This window comes from Macrobrachium rosenbergii, chromosome 4, assembly GCF_040412425.1.
Source record: "Macrobrachium rosenbergii isolate ZJJX-2024 chromosome 4, ASM4041242v1, whole genome shotgun sequence".
NCBI classification, from domain to species: domain Eukaryota; kingdom Metazoa; phylum Arthropoda; class Malacostraca; order Decapoda; family Palaemonidae; genus Macrobrachium; species Macrobrachium rosenbergii.
Window position 1 is genome coordinate 50,761,599 of NC_089744.1, and position 18,576 is coordinate 50,780,174.

Sequence of the window (18,576 nt, forward strand, 5' to 3'; positions counted from 1 at the left end):
TAACAATACTTTTATCATTCTCTATTACTTTTTTAACTAGCAGATGGAATAAAGAGATGGAGGAAAAGAAGTTTTTCTATTGCAAGTTGGTCTCTCTCGCTGCCTGATTGTACGTGCTGCCTGCGCCAGCGCGAATTCTAAAAATATTTCCTAAATATTTTTGTACCAGTATTAATTGCTAACCCCATCGTAATTGTAAACTCGAAATATCGTAAGTCGAATTATCGTAACTCAAGCACTACCTGCATTTGATAATTGTCTTTTCTTTAATATCCAACTTGTACTGTACTGATTTATGGGATATTTTAATTCTAAGATGATGTGCTTAGCTACTGGGTTTCATGTATTCTAGCCTAATAAATGGCTAATCCGCACCCTCCAGGTCCCAGTGATGCGGATTAATGATGGTCAACCTGTATACATACATATATATATATATATATATATATATATATATATATATATATATATATATATCCCTGGTTTCTGACGGTGGTTCCGTTCTTGCGCAGCGTCGTAACCCAAAAAAATCGTCGTAAGCGGAAAATCGTCGAAAATCGTCAAAAATCATAAGAAAACCTTACTTTTAATGCTCTGGGTGCATTGAAAACGATGTAAACTGCATTATTATTGAGTTTTACATCAAAAAAACCTTCAAATTATGATTATTCTGCTGTTTTGGGGCCATATTTCTTCCGTCGGATCGGGCGCACGACGCATCGTAACCCCGAACATGCGTCGTAAGCCGGAAATAATTTCTGATGAATATATTTGAAAAGCGTCGTAACCTCGGAACGTCGTAAGCGGGAACCGTCGTAAACCGGGGACTGCCTGTATATATATATATATATATCTTCTTCTTTTAACGTGCTTTTATTCCCATTTTTGTATGGGGTAAGCACGATGCCTTCTTTTGAAGGACTTTTTGATTTGGCTTTGGGGTAGACCTGTGGTCTCGATCGGCTGCCCTGCCTGATATATGTATATATATATATATATATATATATATATATATATATATATATATATATATATATATATATATATATATATATATATATATATATATATATACCAGGTGTTCCAAAATTAGAGGCCCCCTCCACAGAACAAATGGAAAGTTATGAAGTTTTCGGCTATAGCCTATCTCCAAGTACATTATTTTAAGTTTCTATTAAGGTATTTTTCATTTTACATTTCTTGTATTTTGAGACTGAGTGACGGAATTAGATACAGCCATGGCTAACGACTCGTAGGAAATCAGATGGATTGACCGAATCCGGGCTATAACCTTCAGAGAGCCCAGGGATGCTGGCGCATCCTTCATTTCACGTTCATGGATAGCTAAATACATTAAAAGAGATGAATCCTTTGTTAAAAGAAACTGGAACAAAAATCCACATGACTGTCGTCGCGAAAAGAGTGAGAATCTTGGAAGGCCTTAAATCCTTTCTCAGGAGTCAAAGGACATCATAGCTGAGGTAGTGGGTAGACCAAGATAGTCTTTACGTACATTGGCGCTTGAACTAGAAACAAAAAGGGGAAAGAAGAGAAGTTATAGTGCTGTATATTGTGAGTTGAAAAAATCTGCTATCAAGCCATTTCATGTTATCAACAAGCCCAACATCACTCAGCAACAGAGAGGAGACCGTGCATGGTTTTGTGGTTCATTTCTTAAAGATTGAGATGAAGCTGACTTTCTCCATGTTGCCGCATCAGATGAATTCTTCATTTACACAGTCAAAAAGCCAAATCATAAAAAAGACATCATTTAGGCTGCAAAGTTGGATGATATCAGCAATGACGTGCGCTATCGCCAAGTTGTGAAATTTCCTGAATGTTTGGGAATTTTTCTCTGTTTCACAGCCAAACGGTTAATGTGGATCATCAAAGAAAAAGGACAGTCATGGAATGGCGAATACTTCAGAGAAACTGTGCTTACTGGTGGAGTATTTTCTTTCCTCAAAGATCCTGAAAATGTGTTATCTGTTGAAGAAGTCACATTTTTGCATGATAAGGCACCATGTTTCCAGGCTCTTCAGACACAGGAGCTGCTTCGAAACAGTGGTATCGATTTCTTCTCGTCAAGTGAATTTCCAGGTAGCTCCCCTGACCTTAATATGTGTGAAAACATTGGTAGTATCTTAAGGGATCGTGTTGAAGCACGCACAGTGAACTATGATGGTATACCAAGCCTCGACGACCTGCAAAGAGAGGTGACCGAAGTGCTCAGGGAAATGGAGTTTGAGTCTCAGCTTTTTTGCGATTTGCTGAAATCATACCCCTCAAGAATGCTGGCTGTGGTACTGGCAGATGGAGGCCACACAAAATAATAAATACTCAGAGAGAAACTTATATAAATACCTGTTGTGAATTACTTGTTTTTGTCCATATCAATTTTAGTTTATGCTGTAGAGTAGAGGGGGGGCTCTAATTTCAAAACACCCTGTATATATAATTTATGTATATATATAATTTATGTATATATATATATATATATATATATATATATATATATATATATATATATATATATATATATATATGTGTGTTGTGTTGTGTGTATTATATACACATATATATACACACACTACTTTAACATCTAAAACGATAGAGCCTATCAAAGAAACACAAAAGAAAGGCATGGTTAACCCTTTCCAAGTATACAGATGCAGAGATTTGAAAAGAGATAACTTTTATAATCTTTTAACTGCACTACCTATCCCAGAATAAGACTGCCTCCAAACTCCCTGTAAGCCAAGTTGATCTTACTGAATGATTTTATCGGGTATTGGGGTCACATCTTTAAAGGATTGAAATTCCAGCTTGTATGATTAGGACTTAATCGGTATCATGATAAAGCCATAAAATTCATTTGGTCTTTCACCTTCATCTATATATATACATAAAAGTGTTTTGCATATGTACATTGTCATTCACTCGACTCACCCTGTAAAGAAAGTAAGCCCAGACGTGTTCTTCCTGCTTCAGCCATAGAAAAAATGGAAAAAACTGAGACGTGGTCTCCCTGCTTGTGCCAGGTCAGTTGCATACGACTTTCCCATGTGAGAGAAAAGATAAAAAATCGGCCCTTGACCGATGTGATGAGAGTTTATGATCGGGCATGTGAAGTTACCAATATTCCAAGAAGGACTATGGAAAGAACCACCAAGGAAGGGAGAGATATGGAAGAAGAACTTGGAGAACCAACGTTCAATGGATCTAGTCTGATGTAAGAAAAAAGAAAGAAACGACAGTGTGGGTGGAGGGATTGGGCTTGCACCATCCAATACAGAACTTAATCTGCCTTTTTCTATAAGCTGATGAGATTTTTCCCTTTGTTTACAAGGGAATACGTCCTCAACTTTCAGATTTAAATACAAACCATTCTGACGAGACCTCTTGTCATCCGCCTTGACATTTTGGTTTGACTATAATAGACAATATCTCGTTGCTACCGTCTACTTTACTTTTGCCCAATGTATGAATAGGATAGGTCTAAGTCAGTCTAAAGTGGTCTGGGGTATTATCTAACCTATGATTTAGGCCTAGCATACATTCCCATTAGCTATTCCAAGTGTCACCCAAGCAACAATAGCTTACCCTAGACTTTGCCAATTAGCATAAAATCTGCATGGGGTATTGCTTCAAAAATTTATTTTTCCTGTAGTATTTTGGTTGCTTATTAAGAATTTACCGTTATTTTTTTGTTGGTCGACTGTAATTAACCTGTAATTAGCCTAAACTCAGAAGCTGTATGCTGGCCATCATGGAATGCTATCGTGCATGCTGTGTTATAGGCTAAGGGATCTTTTGGTAAAAGGTGGAGTTTCCTTCACGGGGGGGCTCTGCCCCCGATTAAGTAACGCGGCCTGCTAGGTCAGGGTACGTTAGTATAGGCCAAGCCTAGTTTCTTTTATAATAGGTTTCCTGGTAGAACTAAGTTATAGGTACACGGCGGGTATTTAGCTAGAAATGGCAGTTTCTTATAGTATTTTGGATGCTTATTAACAATTCAACGTTAATTTTTGGCGGTCGGCTGTAATTAACTTACAATTTACCTTTGAACTCTACCCTACGGTAAGGGGGACCCCGATGGGAATCCGTGGTCTCCATACGCGATCTTCACGAGACGGAGCACCGGTACGTCTGTTTTGAACGGTTCATATCCGTCTGGCAGGTGCAATAACTTGTTAACGTATGGGTAACTCACCCCCCCGGGCCAGTACTAAACACGGTGAAGGGACATTCCATTTGGCCGACAACAAACAAATGCACCGCCAGTGTCAGAAGCCCTAAAAGTGTTGAAAAAACCAGTTTCCAAGGTACTGCACTTGCCGGACGGGATATGAACCATTCGAAACAGACGTAGCCGTGCTCTGTCTTGTGAAGATGGCGTTAGGAAACCCCTTGTTGGATGGACTTCTGGGGACAATTACAGGTTAATTACAGCCGACCGCCAAAAAATAACGTTGAATTGTAAATAAGCAACCAAAATACTATAAGAAACTGCCATTTCTCGCTAAATACCCGCGGTGTCTCTATTACTTAGAAATACCGATTTCCTTAGCAATCCCTTCTTACACATAGGCCTATGGCTCCCTAATGACTTGTGCATGCGTGGAACCATTCCATAACAACATAGGCCTAGCGGTCGGTCTTTCTCCGAACGTTTTCCCCGAGCCAAAACCCCGCGCTCCCGAAAGGTCCCCAACCGTGTTTTGGTAGATAAGCTACGAAGTTAATAAAAAACACCACCTCCTTCATCAGCAACACTAGGCTATAGGCTAGGTAGCCTATAGGAAAAATCAACTTCCAAGGTAACAATCTAGTCCGTGCGGTGCTTTTGCTTAGATTTACCGCATAAAATCTTACCTTACTGGCAGAATTCATGTTTAAAACATATATCAAACGGTCTGCTGCGAAGATGTCTGTACACGTCTTCAAGGGGATTTCGGCGCCAGTTGAGTATATAAATATAATTACAAGTGGTAATGTTTGTACAGGCGAAAGTAACCGATAAGCAAAACGTCACAGGAATCACGCCAGGCGGATGAACATTTGAATTCACGTGACATAATTTACAAAATGTGAAGCCATTTTAAAACAGAAAAGCTATTAAACTCGCGTCTGCCAGTAGCTCAGAATATTCACCTTTCAGTGAAATAATTGTTGGAGAGGAGTGAAGAAAGATTCCAGAATGTTGCTATAACAACTACTTAACAATGGAGAGAATCTCGGTGATGTGTCTTTGCCACGACTCTCTTTTGCCAGATATTTTCTTTCATTCCTTCCCTGTTATGACTTTTGAGTTTTAGTGCTGACGGTTATCTATGCATAATGTGATATTTCTCCATTCACGTTCCCATTTTTCTCTCTTACTCATTATCTTTGAATAAACTAACATTACTATAACCGTTTGTTAGGACTTTTATTTGTAAAATCGAATTTCTATGTATTTGCATCTTTCCCGGCATGCTTTAAAAGATAAGAAAAAATCTAACGCTCTACCCTCAAATTCCTAACTCCCAATAAAAAAAATCAGCATGGATGTGGCCAGGAATGCTACCTGGGGTGGGAGCTACAATTAATAAGGACTGTGAGTACCTAGGAGCAATTGGTGCCTCTAGAAGAGTTGAAATGTATAGCTTGACGAGATGTGCGCCATGAATCCGTAAAGTCCCGCACAACGCGTTCACTATAGAGAACATCCCGTTTTCTGCGGTGCCTTCACATCGACCTGGGGTCGATCAGAATATATGTTTATCACCATAATTGTATATTTATTGTCTTTCTAAACAATCATGCTTTATGTACAAGTAACGAATTATTTGTGTTATGTGTCAGACACTATTGATCACTATGTTTTCTGTATGAACCTGTCCTGTTTTTGTAAGAAATTAGTTTGAACTCAGGTCACCTATAAATCTTTGTACCCGTGGTCTCTGCGAAGTACACAGACGTCCGCATCCCGCTTTATAAGCGGCTCGCTTCATGAATAAACTACTAGCTACCTGTGTCTACTACTCAATTCTTCTTCTTTCCATCTGTTGGCCTCTCCCACTAGCCAGCACTCACTGCTATCATACTTTTATCCTCATCTGATGGGTACCTTAGGGTTCAAAGAGGTTGCAACCTTGCCTATTAAATCTTTTCATTTCAAAAATCACCCCCACCAAATCACTTTCATGTGTATCATAATAAAGTTTTCATCCAACCTACCCATCTCACAGACTCATCATCAACATAGAGATACGGGCTGCTCTAGGAGCAAGAGCCCATGCTGGCACAAGGCCAGCTAAATCTAAAACAACAACAAATGAATAAACTAGTAGTACTTGTCTTTCTGCTCATTATTTCACACCTCTCTCACAGTGGTGACCCCCGGAGGGATTCCCGGAAGTCATTAACGGACCCAAGCGGCAACCAAGTCTTGGCCCAATGAACCTAAACCACACCCCTAACAGACTAACTACGGCGCTCTAACAAAGCGTTCGGGCGTTAACCGACCCTCGTCGGCAGGTCGCCAGCATCATTAGCGGACCCACACGGCATGCTTCCCCCAGCATGTATTGGCGCGAGTATTACCTCACACTCAAAGTGAGAGTGCGAAATGAGCATGAAAGCAGACATTCCCAACCACGTACAAATTACCCCAAACCTCTCGAGGCAGACACCTCCCTCTCTCAACCCCCTCCCACGCGCACCTCCACACCACTATCTGCGCCCCACATGATGACCCCCCCCCCTGACGGACCAACCAAAGATGGCCCTTAACATAAGGTTGCTGCCATTCACCAGGGAGAACGCAGCATCCTGGTTCTACAGGGTCGAGGGGCCATTCAGGGTAGCAGGCCTAACGGACGAGGTGTTGAAGGCGGACATCACCATCAGCTCCCTCCCGGAGGAGATATACAAGAAGGCCACCCCTTGGTTGATGACATTGTCGGGCCCTGCCACCTTCCAAGAACTAAAATCTACTCTCGTCAAGACCTGCTCCCTGCTGGTCTCCGAGAGAGCTGCCCGTGCCCTTGACCTCACCCTCAACCCCGGGCAGGAGGGAAACCTCTCGGAAGTGTGGCATGCCCTCCAGGACCTCTTCCTCCTCCTCCCCGAGACTGACAGCAGTGGCAGGCGCAAAGAAATCAGCCTGTCGAGGGAGATCTTCCTGCGGCAGCTACTGCCAGAGGTCCGTGGGCAGATCACGGATGCATATACCCTGCCAGTCGAGGACCTAATCAGGGTGGCTCAGCAGCTGACAGATTCCACGAAGGCGGCCAAGCGGGCGACCATGCCGACACACTCCGCCAACAGCCTCCTGCTGGAGGACCCCACCACGGAGCCTGTCAACGCCATCGAACAGAAAAGGCCGTCCCACCAGTAGAAGAGGGAGGTGCTGGGGCTTTGCTATTACCATCGGAGGTTCAGGAGAGCTGCCCGGAGGTGCGAAGCCCCCTGCCCTTTCTTCCTTTCAAAAAACGGAGGGGGCAGTGGCCAACCACACTGGCTGCTGTGGCAGCAGCAGCAAAAACACCCAGGGGCCCCTTACCGGTAGGGTTCTACGTCCACAACGCGATCTCCGGCAGGATGATGTTAGTCAACATTGGAGTCATGCATTCGGTGTTCCCTCCTTCAGGAGAGGACCACAGACGCCTGCCGGACCCGACTGCCTCCCTGACGGCCGCAAATGGGTCCCCCATCCTCTCCTATGGCATCAAGCTCCTGTCGATCTCCATCCTTGGCCTGAGGTACAGCTGGGAATTCATCGTCGCTGACGTCAGGACCCCACTCCTGGGAGCGGACTTCCTCACCCACTTCGGAATGGCAGTCTACGTCAGCCACAAACGCTTGCTGGACACCAGTTCTGCCAGTCCCTGCCCTTGTCGCCAGGCCCCAGGGAGCCAGCCATCTGCTCCGTCGCATCCCACCAGTACGGTTCCCTACTGCAGGAGTTCCCAGAGGTCTTCAAACCCGAGCTCCACCAGATGCCCTGGGCTCCTGCCAAACACAGGATATACCACTACATCAAGACGAAGGGCCCCCGACGCACGCAAAGTTCCGACGGCTTCCCCCGCAATGCCTTCAGGAGGCCGAACAGGCCATCGCTGAGATGGAGAGAATGGGCATATGCAGAAAGGCTCCCAGCCCGTGGGCCACCCCTCTTCACATGGTGCAGAAAGCGGATGGCACCTGGAGGCCCTGTGGCAACTACAGGTGGCTGAACCTTGCAACAGAGCCCGACCACTACCCACTGCTAAACATGCAGGAACTGATGGCCTCTTTCCACGGGGCCAGAATATTCTCCAAAATGGATTTGTTAAAGTCTTATTTTCAGGTACCAGTAGCGCCAGAGGACATCCCCAAAACTGCCATCGTTATGCCCTTCGAGTCTTACGTCTTCGCCTTCTCCACCTTCGGCCTGAGGAACACGGGCGCGACCTTCCAGAGATTGATGGACAGCATCCTTGGAGACCTGAATTTCTGCATCTGTTACGTCGATGATATCCTAATCTTTTCCAGATCCCTGAAGGAATACCTGCGGCACATCTGGAAGGTCCTTCAGTGCCTGCAGGAAAGTGGCCTCATCATCAGGTTTGACAAATTCACCTTCAGCGCCGAGAAGGTGGAGTTCCTGGGCCACAAGATATCCCCAGATGGCGTCTGCCCAATGTCGTCGAAGCTGTCAAGAAGTTCCCCACCCCTACCTCCATCAGGACCATACAAGAATTCCTCGGGATAATCAACTCCTACAGAAGATTCATCCCAGGGGTTGCTCACACCATAGCCCCCCTGATGGAGGTCCTCAAGGGACGTTCAAAGACCTTAGTGTGGGGTCCCGACCAGCAAAAGGCCTTCCTCCTGACGAAGACCGCCCTCACCAAAGCAACATCTTTGGCCCACCAGGACCCCAATGCTCCCCTCCAGCTGAAGACGGACGCCAGCGACGTCGCCTGCGGAGCTGTCCTGGAGCAAGTTATCAGAGGGACCCCTCAGCCTATCTCCTTCTTCAGTAGGAGGCTAAACCCCACCAAGTCCTGCTACAGCACCTTCAACCGGGAACTTTTCGCAGAACACCAGGCTGTACGGCACTTCAAGTTCCTCCTGGAGGGGATACCCTTCACAATTTGAACGACCACCAGCCGCTGGTCCACGCCTTCACGAAGCTGGGGGACAACACATGGTCCTCTAGGCAGCAGCGACACCTCGCGGCCATCATGGAGTTCACCTGCACCATCAAATACCTCCCCGGCAGGAAGACCCCGGTAGCCGACGCTCTCTCGAGGATCGAGATCAACTAAGTACAGCTCAGGATCGACTATGAGGACCTCACCCACGAACAGGCTGCTGACCCTGAGACCCCTGCCTACCGTACAGCCGTCACGTCGCTGAAGTGGAAGGACGTGCCCTTCAGCTCAGGAGGATCAACATTACTGAGCGATGTCAGTACCGGACGCCCCTGCCCCCTGGTGCCCGCCTCCAGACGTCAGCTGGTCTTCGACATCATCCATGGCCTATCCCACCCCTCCAAAAGGACAACAGCCAGCCCGCTGATGGAGAAGTTCATCTGGCACAGCACACGGAAAGACGCGATGACCTGGGCAAGGCAGTATATGCAGTTTCAGGCAAGCAAAGTAGTATGGCACACCGAATCGGGAGTGGGCAAGTTCACCTAGCCAAAGAGACGCTTCGGGCACATCCACATCAACGTAGTGGGTCCTCTTTCCCCATCAGGAGGAGCCAGATACCTTCTGACAGTCGTCAACCTCTCCACCAGGTGGCCCAAAGCTACGCCCATGGAAGAAGCCACCTCCAGTGCGTGTGCGGAAGCCCTCCTCTCCAGCTGGATCAGCCAGTTTGGTGTCCCAGACGAGATAACAACAGACAGGGGACCCACTTTCCTGTCCGAGCTGTGGACCACCCTGGCACGCTTGATGGGGACCAATCACCACAGCACCAGCGCCTACAACCCCATGGCCAACAGAATGGTGGAAAGATTCCATAGGTCTCTGAAGGCATCCCTCATGGCTCGTTGCTCCTCCGAAAATTGGAAATACCAGCTGCCCTGGGTCCTCCTCAGGTTGAGAACAGCCCCCAGAGCCAACAGCGACTCCTCCTCAGGGGAAAAAGTCTATGGGGCGACCCTGGTAGTCCCGGGGGAACTCGTCGCGGAGGACAGGGACAACATTGGGACGCAGAGGCTCCGAGACAGGGTTGGAAAATTTGCCCCCTACCAAAGGACATTCACCAACAGGACATCCCCCTTCATGGCCCCTGGGCTATCCTCTGCCACCCACATCTTCATCAGGGACGACGCCGTATGCCCACCCTTAACTAAAGCCTACAGGGGACCTTTCCTTGTACTGGAAAGGAACAAGAAGGCATTCTGAATAGCCATCCATGGGCAGAAAGACTGGATATCTATAGATCGTCTCAAACCCACATTCCTGGAGGAGGACAACGGAGGCGGACCCCAAAGCCTCCCGCAGGAGGTGGCAACCCCTTGGACAAGTCCATGCACAGGAAGAAGGTGTGGGCGTCCCCAGAAAACCCAGAAACCAGACAGAAAGGCACCCCAACAAACTTCTCCAGAAGACACCGAGGAAGGCGACCATTCTCTCCAGTTGACATTGAGACAGCGAGGCCCCCTTCGTCGCCCGAGCAGATACCTACTTTGATCAGATGTTGCCTCCGTCTTTGCGGGGGGAGAATTGTAAAGTCCACGCTCAATGCGTTCTCTATAGAGAACATCCCGTTTTCTGTGGTGCCTTCACGTCGACCTGGGGTCGATCAGAATAATATGTTTATCACCATAATTGTAAATTGTATATTTATTGTCTTTCTAAACAATCATGCTTTATGTACAAGTAACGAATTATTTATACTTATGATCACTATGTTTTCTGTATGAACCTGTCCTGTTTTTGTAAAGAATTAGTTTGACCTCAGGTCACCTGTAAATCTTTGTACCCGTGGTCTCTGTGAAGTACGCAGACATCCGCATCCCGCTTTATAAGCGGCTCGCTTCATGAATAAACTGTTGCGGGCTGCTCTAGGAGCAAGAGCCCGTGCTGGCACAAGGCCAGCTAAATCTGAAACAACAACATGAATAAACTAGGAGTACTTGTCTTCCTGCTCATTATTTCGCACCTCTCTCACAGATGTACCGTTTAAAATGACATTCAAAATTTATAAATGATGTAAACCACAACCAATATTTTCATTACAGTAACGTAACTTATCTTGTGACCATCTTTCGGATTTCATAATTGACTCTCAAATAAAATGAATTCTCCATCCAATTGTTTTGAACATGTGGTACTGTGGATTTTTAACATGTAGTATTGTGGTTTTTTTCCATCCCTGTGCCGCCACGATGGTCACAAACCTGCAGTCGACTGGTCTCTGGTAGTACCGTTCTTCCAAACAATAAAAACCAATATTCACTGTTACCAAATCTAGAACTATAACTTTAGTCAAAGACTTTTTCTTTGAGAAACTTTTCAAATAAAGTAATATTCAAACTGTTACAAAATCTAGAACTATAACTTTAATCAGGACTTTTTCTTTGAGAAACTTTGCCAATAACCCTATAAGGCGTGGCCACAAATAGGCCTACTTCACCTATGCCCCACAAGGCATGGCCACTAAGTGCAACGTTTACTTAAACAATAAAGATTGCTAGGAAAACTATCTTCTTAACTAACAAAGTTTTTAATTTCAGAAAACCAACACTATGCATATAGCAGAAACTGAGATTTCAGAAACATTCCCTTCTCCTATCGAGAAGTTTGTGACATTCTTGGTCTGAACTGGTAATCTTACAAAACTAAACTAAATATCTGAACAAAAGTGAATAAAATTTTTACCAACTTCGGACAACTATAAGAATTTTATGACAGATCTTTGTCTGCAAAATATCTATAGACAATTAATTCCTTAGACATGATCTCTTAATACAGAGACCTAATCAATAAGGATATCTATCTTTTCTTAACTGTATTAGCAGCTAATTCAAGAGAATAAAACTACCCAAATTAAGATCATACTAAATCATCATCTTTGTAAAATCAGGTAGCTTTGTACATTGCAGTAAATTTTACTTTGTAATCTTCTCAAACGCAAGTCATCCTCCTGATAAAGAATGTTATCAGGCAACATTATCTCCCAGATTTATTTTGAAGGTCCTACCGTAATTAATCAAACATACTGATGTAATTTGTCGACAAAAAATATTCATGATTCAGTCGTATTTAAAGAAAATAACTACCTCTTGCATTTAATAGAGAATAAAATTTATTAACATTTAAACTGTTCCTTTTTTTCTAAATCACTTACGAATCTATGGCTAAAACAATTAAAAGTGAATGTACTACATATCAAATTGTCTTCATTTAAATATCGAGCTCAGATTTTCTAATAGTATCGTTAAACAATTAAACCCACCTCATTTTTTATGGCGAGAAATATTTTGTTCAAAGATCCGCCATGACAGAAAGCTATATCCATAAAAAGCTTTGGTCATAGGTGTACCATATAGATCATCCAAGGTAAATGCCAAGGAATCAGCGCAAAGCCTTTGAAACAGTAACCGAACCGGACAGGAGAGATTAAAAAGTTGCAAGTGAAGCAATGAGGCGAATTAGCCTGACACAACACTCCCCAGTATTAGTAGGCTACTATCACCTAACTAAAGTTTTCTGGCTGATATATGCCCATAGTTGATACAACTACCAGTAGCTGATTAGCTTGCAAGATCTCTTCTTGTCGTGGTCTCCACCACTACGGTGCTCCATAAAAATAAATAAAACTAATATTCAGACTGATTCAAGATCTAGAACTGTCTCTAACTGAGCCCAAAATAAAGATATAACTTTTAATTTGAAAGTCATTCCCTCAGGACTTTACCTCAGGGAAACTTCCCATGCACTTCAAGGAAAGATCACATAAAGTTTAAGAGAATAACGAGATCAGCACAGATAACATGTTATCAGAACTTGTGACTTTTTACTATCAGAAAATAATCAACACATGTTTTGCCAGAATTAAGATAAAACAAAATATTGCTGTGAAACTTTCGTTTTTATGTCCATAAGTTTTAAAAGAGTTATTCAATTTGAGCAGGTATGAACAGGGTTGCCGAAGATGGTGCATTTGTACCATTTTGGTACAATTTGCCTTTTTCTGGTACATGGTACGCCTTTCAGATTTTTGGTACATTTTAAGAAAAGTTGGTACATCTTGGTACAGTATACAATGTTTCTTCTAAATACATTCCTGTATTTTGTAAAATAAATATTTATAATTTATTTTCTCTGAATATTTTGTTTTCAAACTTATTCTATTGAAATTTGTAGCAATTTTCAAGGGTTTTGTAGGAAATATGCCATTGAGAATACTTGAACACCTCCCAAAATTCATCAATCCAAATTCAAAAATTGCAAAGGAAATTCATTGCAGCAGAACCAAGGGTACTGAGCTCATTACGAAAACGATAGGCCTAGAGAGTTTTGATCAAGCTGTTGAGCATTTCAGATCGAATGAATATTCCGTAATCCTTGACGATAGTCCATATTTCTGTTACTAAACAACTAGCTGTGGTTGTCAGAACAGTAGATGAGGAAAGTCAAAAGGTTAAGGACTTATTTTTACACCTAATTGATGTTAATGATGCAACGGCTAATGGGATGTGTAGTTCACTGATTTCTTTACAAAACATAACATATCTTTTGCTAATATGAGTGGATTACGCTGCAGATAATGGAGCAGTTATGATGGGAAATATTGGTGGGCTGATGAGAAAGTTAGAGGACAAATTTCCAAATCTATTTGCAATGAGCTGTATTTGTCACTCCCTACACTTGTGCTCTTCTAATGCTTGTTTAAGAATTCCAAGAACTGTTGAAGATCTTTGCCGAGATATATGCAGTTATATATTTCACAGTCCCAAACGCATTTCACAATTCAAGGAACTGCAAAAGCTTGCAGCACTTGAGCCACATAGGTTATTGAACCCATCACAAACAAGGTGGCTTTCTTTACAAGCTGTTGTGGCTAGAATTCTTGAACAATGGTCAGCTCTTGTTTTATTTTTCCAAGCTGCCTCTTTGGATGACCATATACAGTCAGTTTCAACAATTCTTAATGTTCTTGCTAAGCCCATATACAAGTTGTATATAAGTTTTCTAAGCTATATCCTTCCCATTGTTTCCAAAATGAACTTCGAGTTTCAAAGTGAAAGCGTTAGGATTTATGTCTTGTATGAAAATAAAAGTAGACACTACAAAACAATTTCGGGGAATTTCATCAAAATTGAAGTCATATTGTTGTAATTTTCTGATGTATTTACTATTGACTGTGCTAATATTTCTTCCCATTTTGATGAAAGTCTGTGGCATTTTGGAAGCAAATTTGAGAGAGGAAAGAGGATCACTGTGGAAGAACTTAAATGCTTGAAGAGAAAATGTTTGGACTCTTATACTGAATTGTGTTCTCCCAAGAGGAAGAAGCCTCCTGACGAGGCAGGAATTTAAGGAGACATTCGCCAGAGCATTGAGGTTAGCAAATTTACTGTACTTTAATGGTATGATAGTGGATTTTAGATTGCTAGACGTGGGTGTTTTTAAGAGTGATGGAATCAGTAGTCCAGAAACATTTTCAGACTGGTGACAGAGTGGGTGGGAATGTGTTTATGGGAAGGCATCTGGAAAGAAGCCTCCTGACGACAAGGAAACCTGGTGGTGGAATGATTTTGCACAACTACAACTCAGTAAACAGCATAATCGAATTTTGAAAGAGGTGATGAAAGCCAGCTTAAAAAAGATGCAAAAAAGATCTGGGAAAAGTATGGACAGCAAGAGGATCACAAAAGGAGAGGTATGCCAAAGACATAAGAAACAAGTAAAGAAGGCAGTTGCACAACAAAAGGCAAGAGCATTAGAGTTTTGACATGTAAAAACAACAGAGAGCTGGAAACACCTGAGAGGGAGAAAAATTCACAGAATTGCAAAAAAAGTTTTAGGGACAAGAACATTCGCCAAAGACTACTCCCATATGAAGCAGGTTAAGGATGGGAAATGGAGTGGTTTTATGCAACGAGGATAAGATAAAGAAGATGTGGAAGGAATATTATGAACACCTGTTAAATGAAGAAAATCCTAGAAAATTCTTTGAAGATGGATTCCAGAACCTTGGTATGACACATACTATTAACAGGAAGGAAGTAAAGAAGGCACTGAAGAAGATGAAAAATGGTAAAGCAATAGGACCAGATGGAATTCCTGCAGAGGTGTGGAAGAGCCTGGGAGAAGAAGGAGTCGACATGCTGTGGGACCTAGCAAAGAAAATATATCGTCAGGAAAAGATACCAAAAGAATGTAAAGAAAGCTTTATTGCTCCTATCTATAAAGAGGAGAGTGACATCCAGGATTGTACAACGGAATAAAGTTAGCCTCTCACCATGAAAATCTGGGAAAGATTATGGATCAAAGAATTAGAGAAGAAACATCTGTAGGTGAAGAACAGTTTGGTTTCATGCCAGGAAGAGGAACGACAGATGCAGTGTTTGTCCTCCGTCAGATGATGGAAAAACATTGGGAAAAACAAAAAGGATTGCACATAGTATTCATAGATCTGGAAAAGGCATACGATAGAGTACCACACCAAGAGGTATAGAGGTGCATGCGAGTAAAGGGAACACCGGAGAAGTATGTGAGGTTGGTCCGAGATACAGTATGTATGAAGGATCAAAAACGCAGATTAGAAGCAGTGTTGGGTTAACGGAGAGGATACCAGTAAGAGTTGGTTTGCATTAAGGATCTGCTTTAAGTCCATATCTTTTTGACCTGATAATGGATGTACTGTCTCAAGGAATAAGAGATAAATCCCACTGGTGCATGTTGTTTGCTGATGACACTGTGTTGTGCAGCACCAACAGAGGGGTAGTGGAGTCAAAACTAGAGCAATGGAGGAAAGTACTGGAAGACAGAGTTTTAAAGATCAGTAGGAAAAAGACTGAATACCTAAGTTTTAATGAAGATCAAGACTCCGAGATTAGTATGGAGGGGACAAGGTTGAAACGAGTAGAAAAATTTAAGTATCTTAGTTCATCAGTGGCTGATGATGAAAATTTGGATGTAGAAATAACACACACACACAGTGCAGGCTGGATGGAAAAATTGGAGAAAGATGTCAGGTGTCTTGTGCGACCGCAGAATCAATATGAAGGTTCAAGGAAGAGTGTACAAGACAGTAGTGAGACCAGTTTTGATGTATGAAGCAGAAACATGGCCGGTAAAGAGAGTGCAAGAGAAGAAATTGGATGCGGTAGAGATGAATATGCTCAGGTGGATGTGTGGAGTAACAAAAATGGAAAGGATAAAAAATGAAAGAATAAGAGGAACTACTAAAGTCGTAGAACTATCAAAGAAGGCCCAGGAAAGAAGACTGCATTGGTATGGCCATGTGATGAGAAGGGATGAGATATATAGTATGTAAGGAGGAGACTGACGCAGATGGAGGTGCCTGGTGGGAGAGAAAGAGGAATGTAAAGTCACCAATTCGGCGCCAGGATAGTGTTTCGGCGGCGCCATTAATTAAGTCTCCGCTGAGCTTGTTTTCTTTGGTGACTTCCCGTTTTCTTCAAGCTCAATTAGTCACGCCTAAAACGTGCCAGGTCACGCATTTTAATCATTTTTACTTTATGGTATTTATACGAATGTCACACATTGTGTATCACATGTTTCTTCATTCACAGGCATCAAGACTGTATCTATATTGTAGCTCTGTATGTTTTGTATTGTAATTTGTACTCGTTCACTGCATATTATTGTTTATTGTTTCGACCTCAGGTCACAGTCAATTCCATTGTCTCTCACGGCTCGCGTCAGTCGGCCGCAATATAAGCTGCCTGGATCTGTAATAAAGTAGCAGTAACCTTTACCTGCTCGTTTCTTTGACACCTTACAGTGGTGACCCCGAGTATCCCGGAGCCATTAGCGGACTCACACGGCGACTCAGTCTTGGCTCCAGGATTTCTCCAAAACGCTCTTAGCGGCCTAAACACGGCGCTGTAACCAGCGTTTGAGCATGCTGACTCGCCGGCGCACCCCACCAGCGCCACTAGCGGAACCACACGGCGCACGAAAGTGCATACTGACGCGAGTACCCCACTCCAGTAAGGGGTCAAAGGAGCGAGCATGGACGCGGATATCCCCTCCTTCATGCAGTTAAACGTGGACCCCGCGGACTCCGAGGTTTACCTACCTCCCATCACAGCCGCGCCGCCCCGCATCGAGGCCCTCCCGCAACTCCACACCAGCGCCCGAACACACGACGGCCGGGCAACACATCGCGGGCCGCCCTCACCGTAAAGCTGCCGCCCGTTTACGCAGGGGAACCCATCGATGTGGCTGCGCAGGGTGGAGAGCCACTTCAGAATCGCGGACCTCACGGACGAAATCCTACAGGCCGACACAGTGCTCAACGCCCTTCCGGAGGACGTACAACAAACTCATCTCGTGAGTACCCAAACACACACCCCACATACAGCACCACAAAAAGTTCCTCCTCGAAGCTTGCTCCCTGCCCATCGCCGAGCGGGCCGCCCGTGCTATCGACCTTGCCAATAATCCACGCCACGACCTCAATCCAAGAGACGCTTGGGGCATGGTCAGAGATCTCCTGTCAATACCAGTCTTGGGTGGCACAAACAAGCGGCAGGAGATAAGCTTCATACGGGAAATCTTCCTTCGCCAACTCCTCCCGGAAGTACGCAACCAGATCGCTCACCCCTACACCATGCCTGTCGAGGACCTCAGAGGCGGCACAACACCTCACAGACTCCGTCAAGGCTTCACAGCGGCTAAAACCGGCCACACAGCCGGTCAGCTCCGTCCAGCCTGAAGAGGACGTAGAGCAGCCCGTCAACGCCATCGCCAACAGGCGCCCACCGAACCACAGCAGACGGTGGTCCCCGGCTTCTGTCGCTACCACAAGTGGTTCGGAAAGGACGCCCGAAACTGCCTGCCGCCCTGCTCGTTCAACCGCTCAAAACGGGGTGGCGGCGGCCAGCAGGACAGGCCGCCATGGCAGCCGAAGAACCCAGGGCCTCAAAACAGTAGGTTTTTACGTCCGCGACACCGTCTCCGGCAGGATGATGCTGGTCGACACAGGAGCCTTTAAGTCGGTCTTCCCAGCATCCAGAGAGGACCGCAACCAGACACCAGACCCGGCCGCCTTCCTGACGGCCGCCAACGAACCCCCATCCTCTCCTACGGCACCAGGCTCCTGTCGATCTCCATCCTTGGCCAGAGTTACTCCTGGGACTTCATCGTCGCGGACGTAGGAACCCCACTCCTGGGGCCGATTTTCTGGCGCACTTCGGCCTGCTAGTCGACGTGGGGCAAGCGCCTCCTCGATACCGACTCCTGCCGGTCTCTCCCGTTAACGGCGGGACCCAGACCCACCATCAGCGCCGTCGCCCCCACCAGTATGCACACCTTCTGTCGGAGTTCCCTGAGGTGTTTAAGCCCGAGCTTCGCCAAGTCCCGGGGCCCCAGCCAAGCACGGCATATACCA

General features: G+C 44.6%; 2 protein-coding genes across 4 annotated transcripts in view; one reads left to right on the forward strand and one right to left on the reverse strand.

The window, feature by feature from the left end:
- Positions 1 to 5,295, reverse strand: part of LOC136834303 (chromatin complexes subunit BAP18) — a 21,447-nt gene extending 16,152 nt beyond the window's left edge. The window contains exon 1 of one of the 3 annotated variants that reach the window (XM_067096734.1): positions 5,155 to 5,295. Coding sequence is in view for 2 of the 3 variants with exons in the window: in XM_067096716.1 (XP_066952817.1) it covers positions 4,876 to 4,893 (18 nt within the window). In the remaining variant the exon portion in view is untranslated. Of the gene's footprint in view, positions 1 to 4,758; positions 4,783 to 4,875; positions 5,067 to 5,154 lie in introns of those variants that run through there. The other 2 variants (XM_067096716.1, XM_067096725.1) reach the window with 2 other exon arrangements.
- Positions 5,296 to 9,794: 4,499 nt separating this feature from the next.
- Positions 9,795 to 10,388, forward strand: LOC136837591 (uncharacterized). The gene has a single exon (XM_067102471.1). It carries the CDS (start codon positions 9,795 to 9,797, stop codon positions 10,386 to 10,388), a length of 594 nt encoding a protein of 197 aa, XP_066958572.1.
- Positions 10,389 to 18,576: the final 8,188 nt, after the last annotated feature.

What these genes read in the sequence shown, in the direction of transcription:
- LOC136837591 (XM_067102471.1), top strand. Translation starts at nt 9,795, where the DNA reads ATGGAAGAAGCCACCTCCAGTGCGTGTGCGGAAGCCCTCCTCTCCAGC.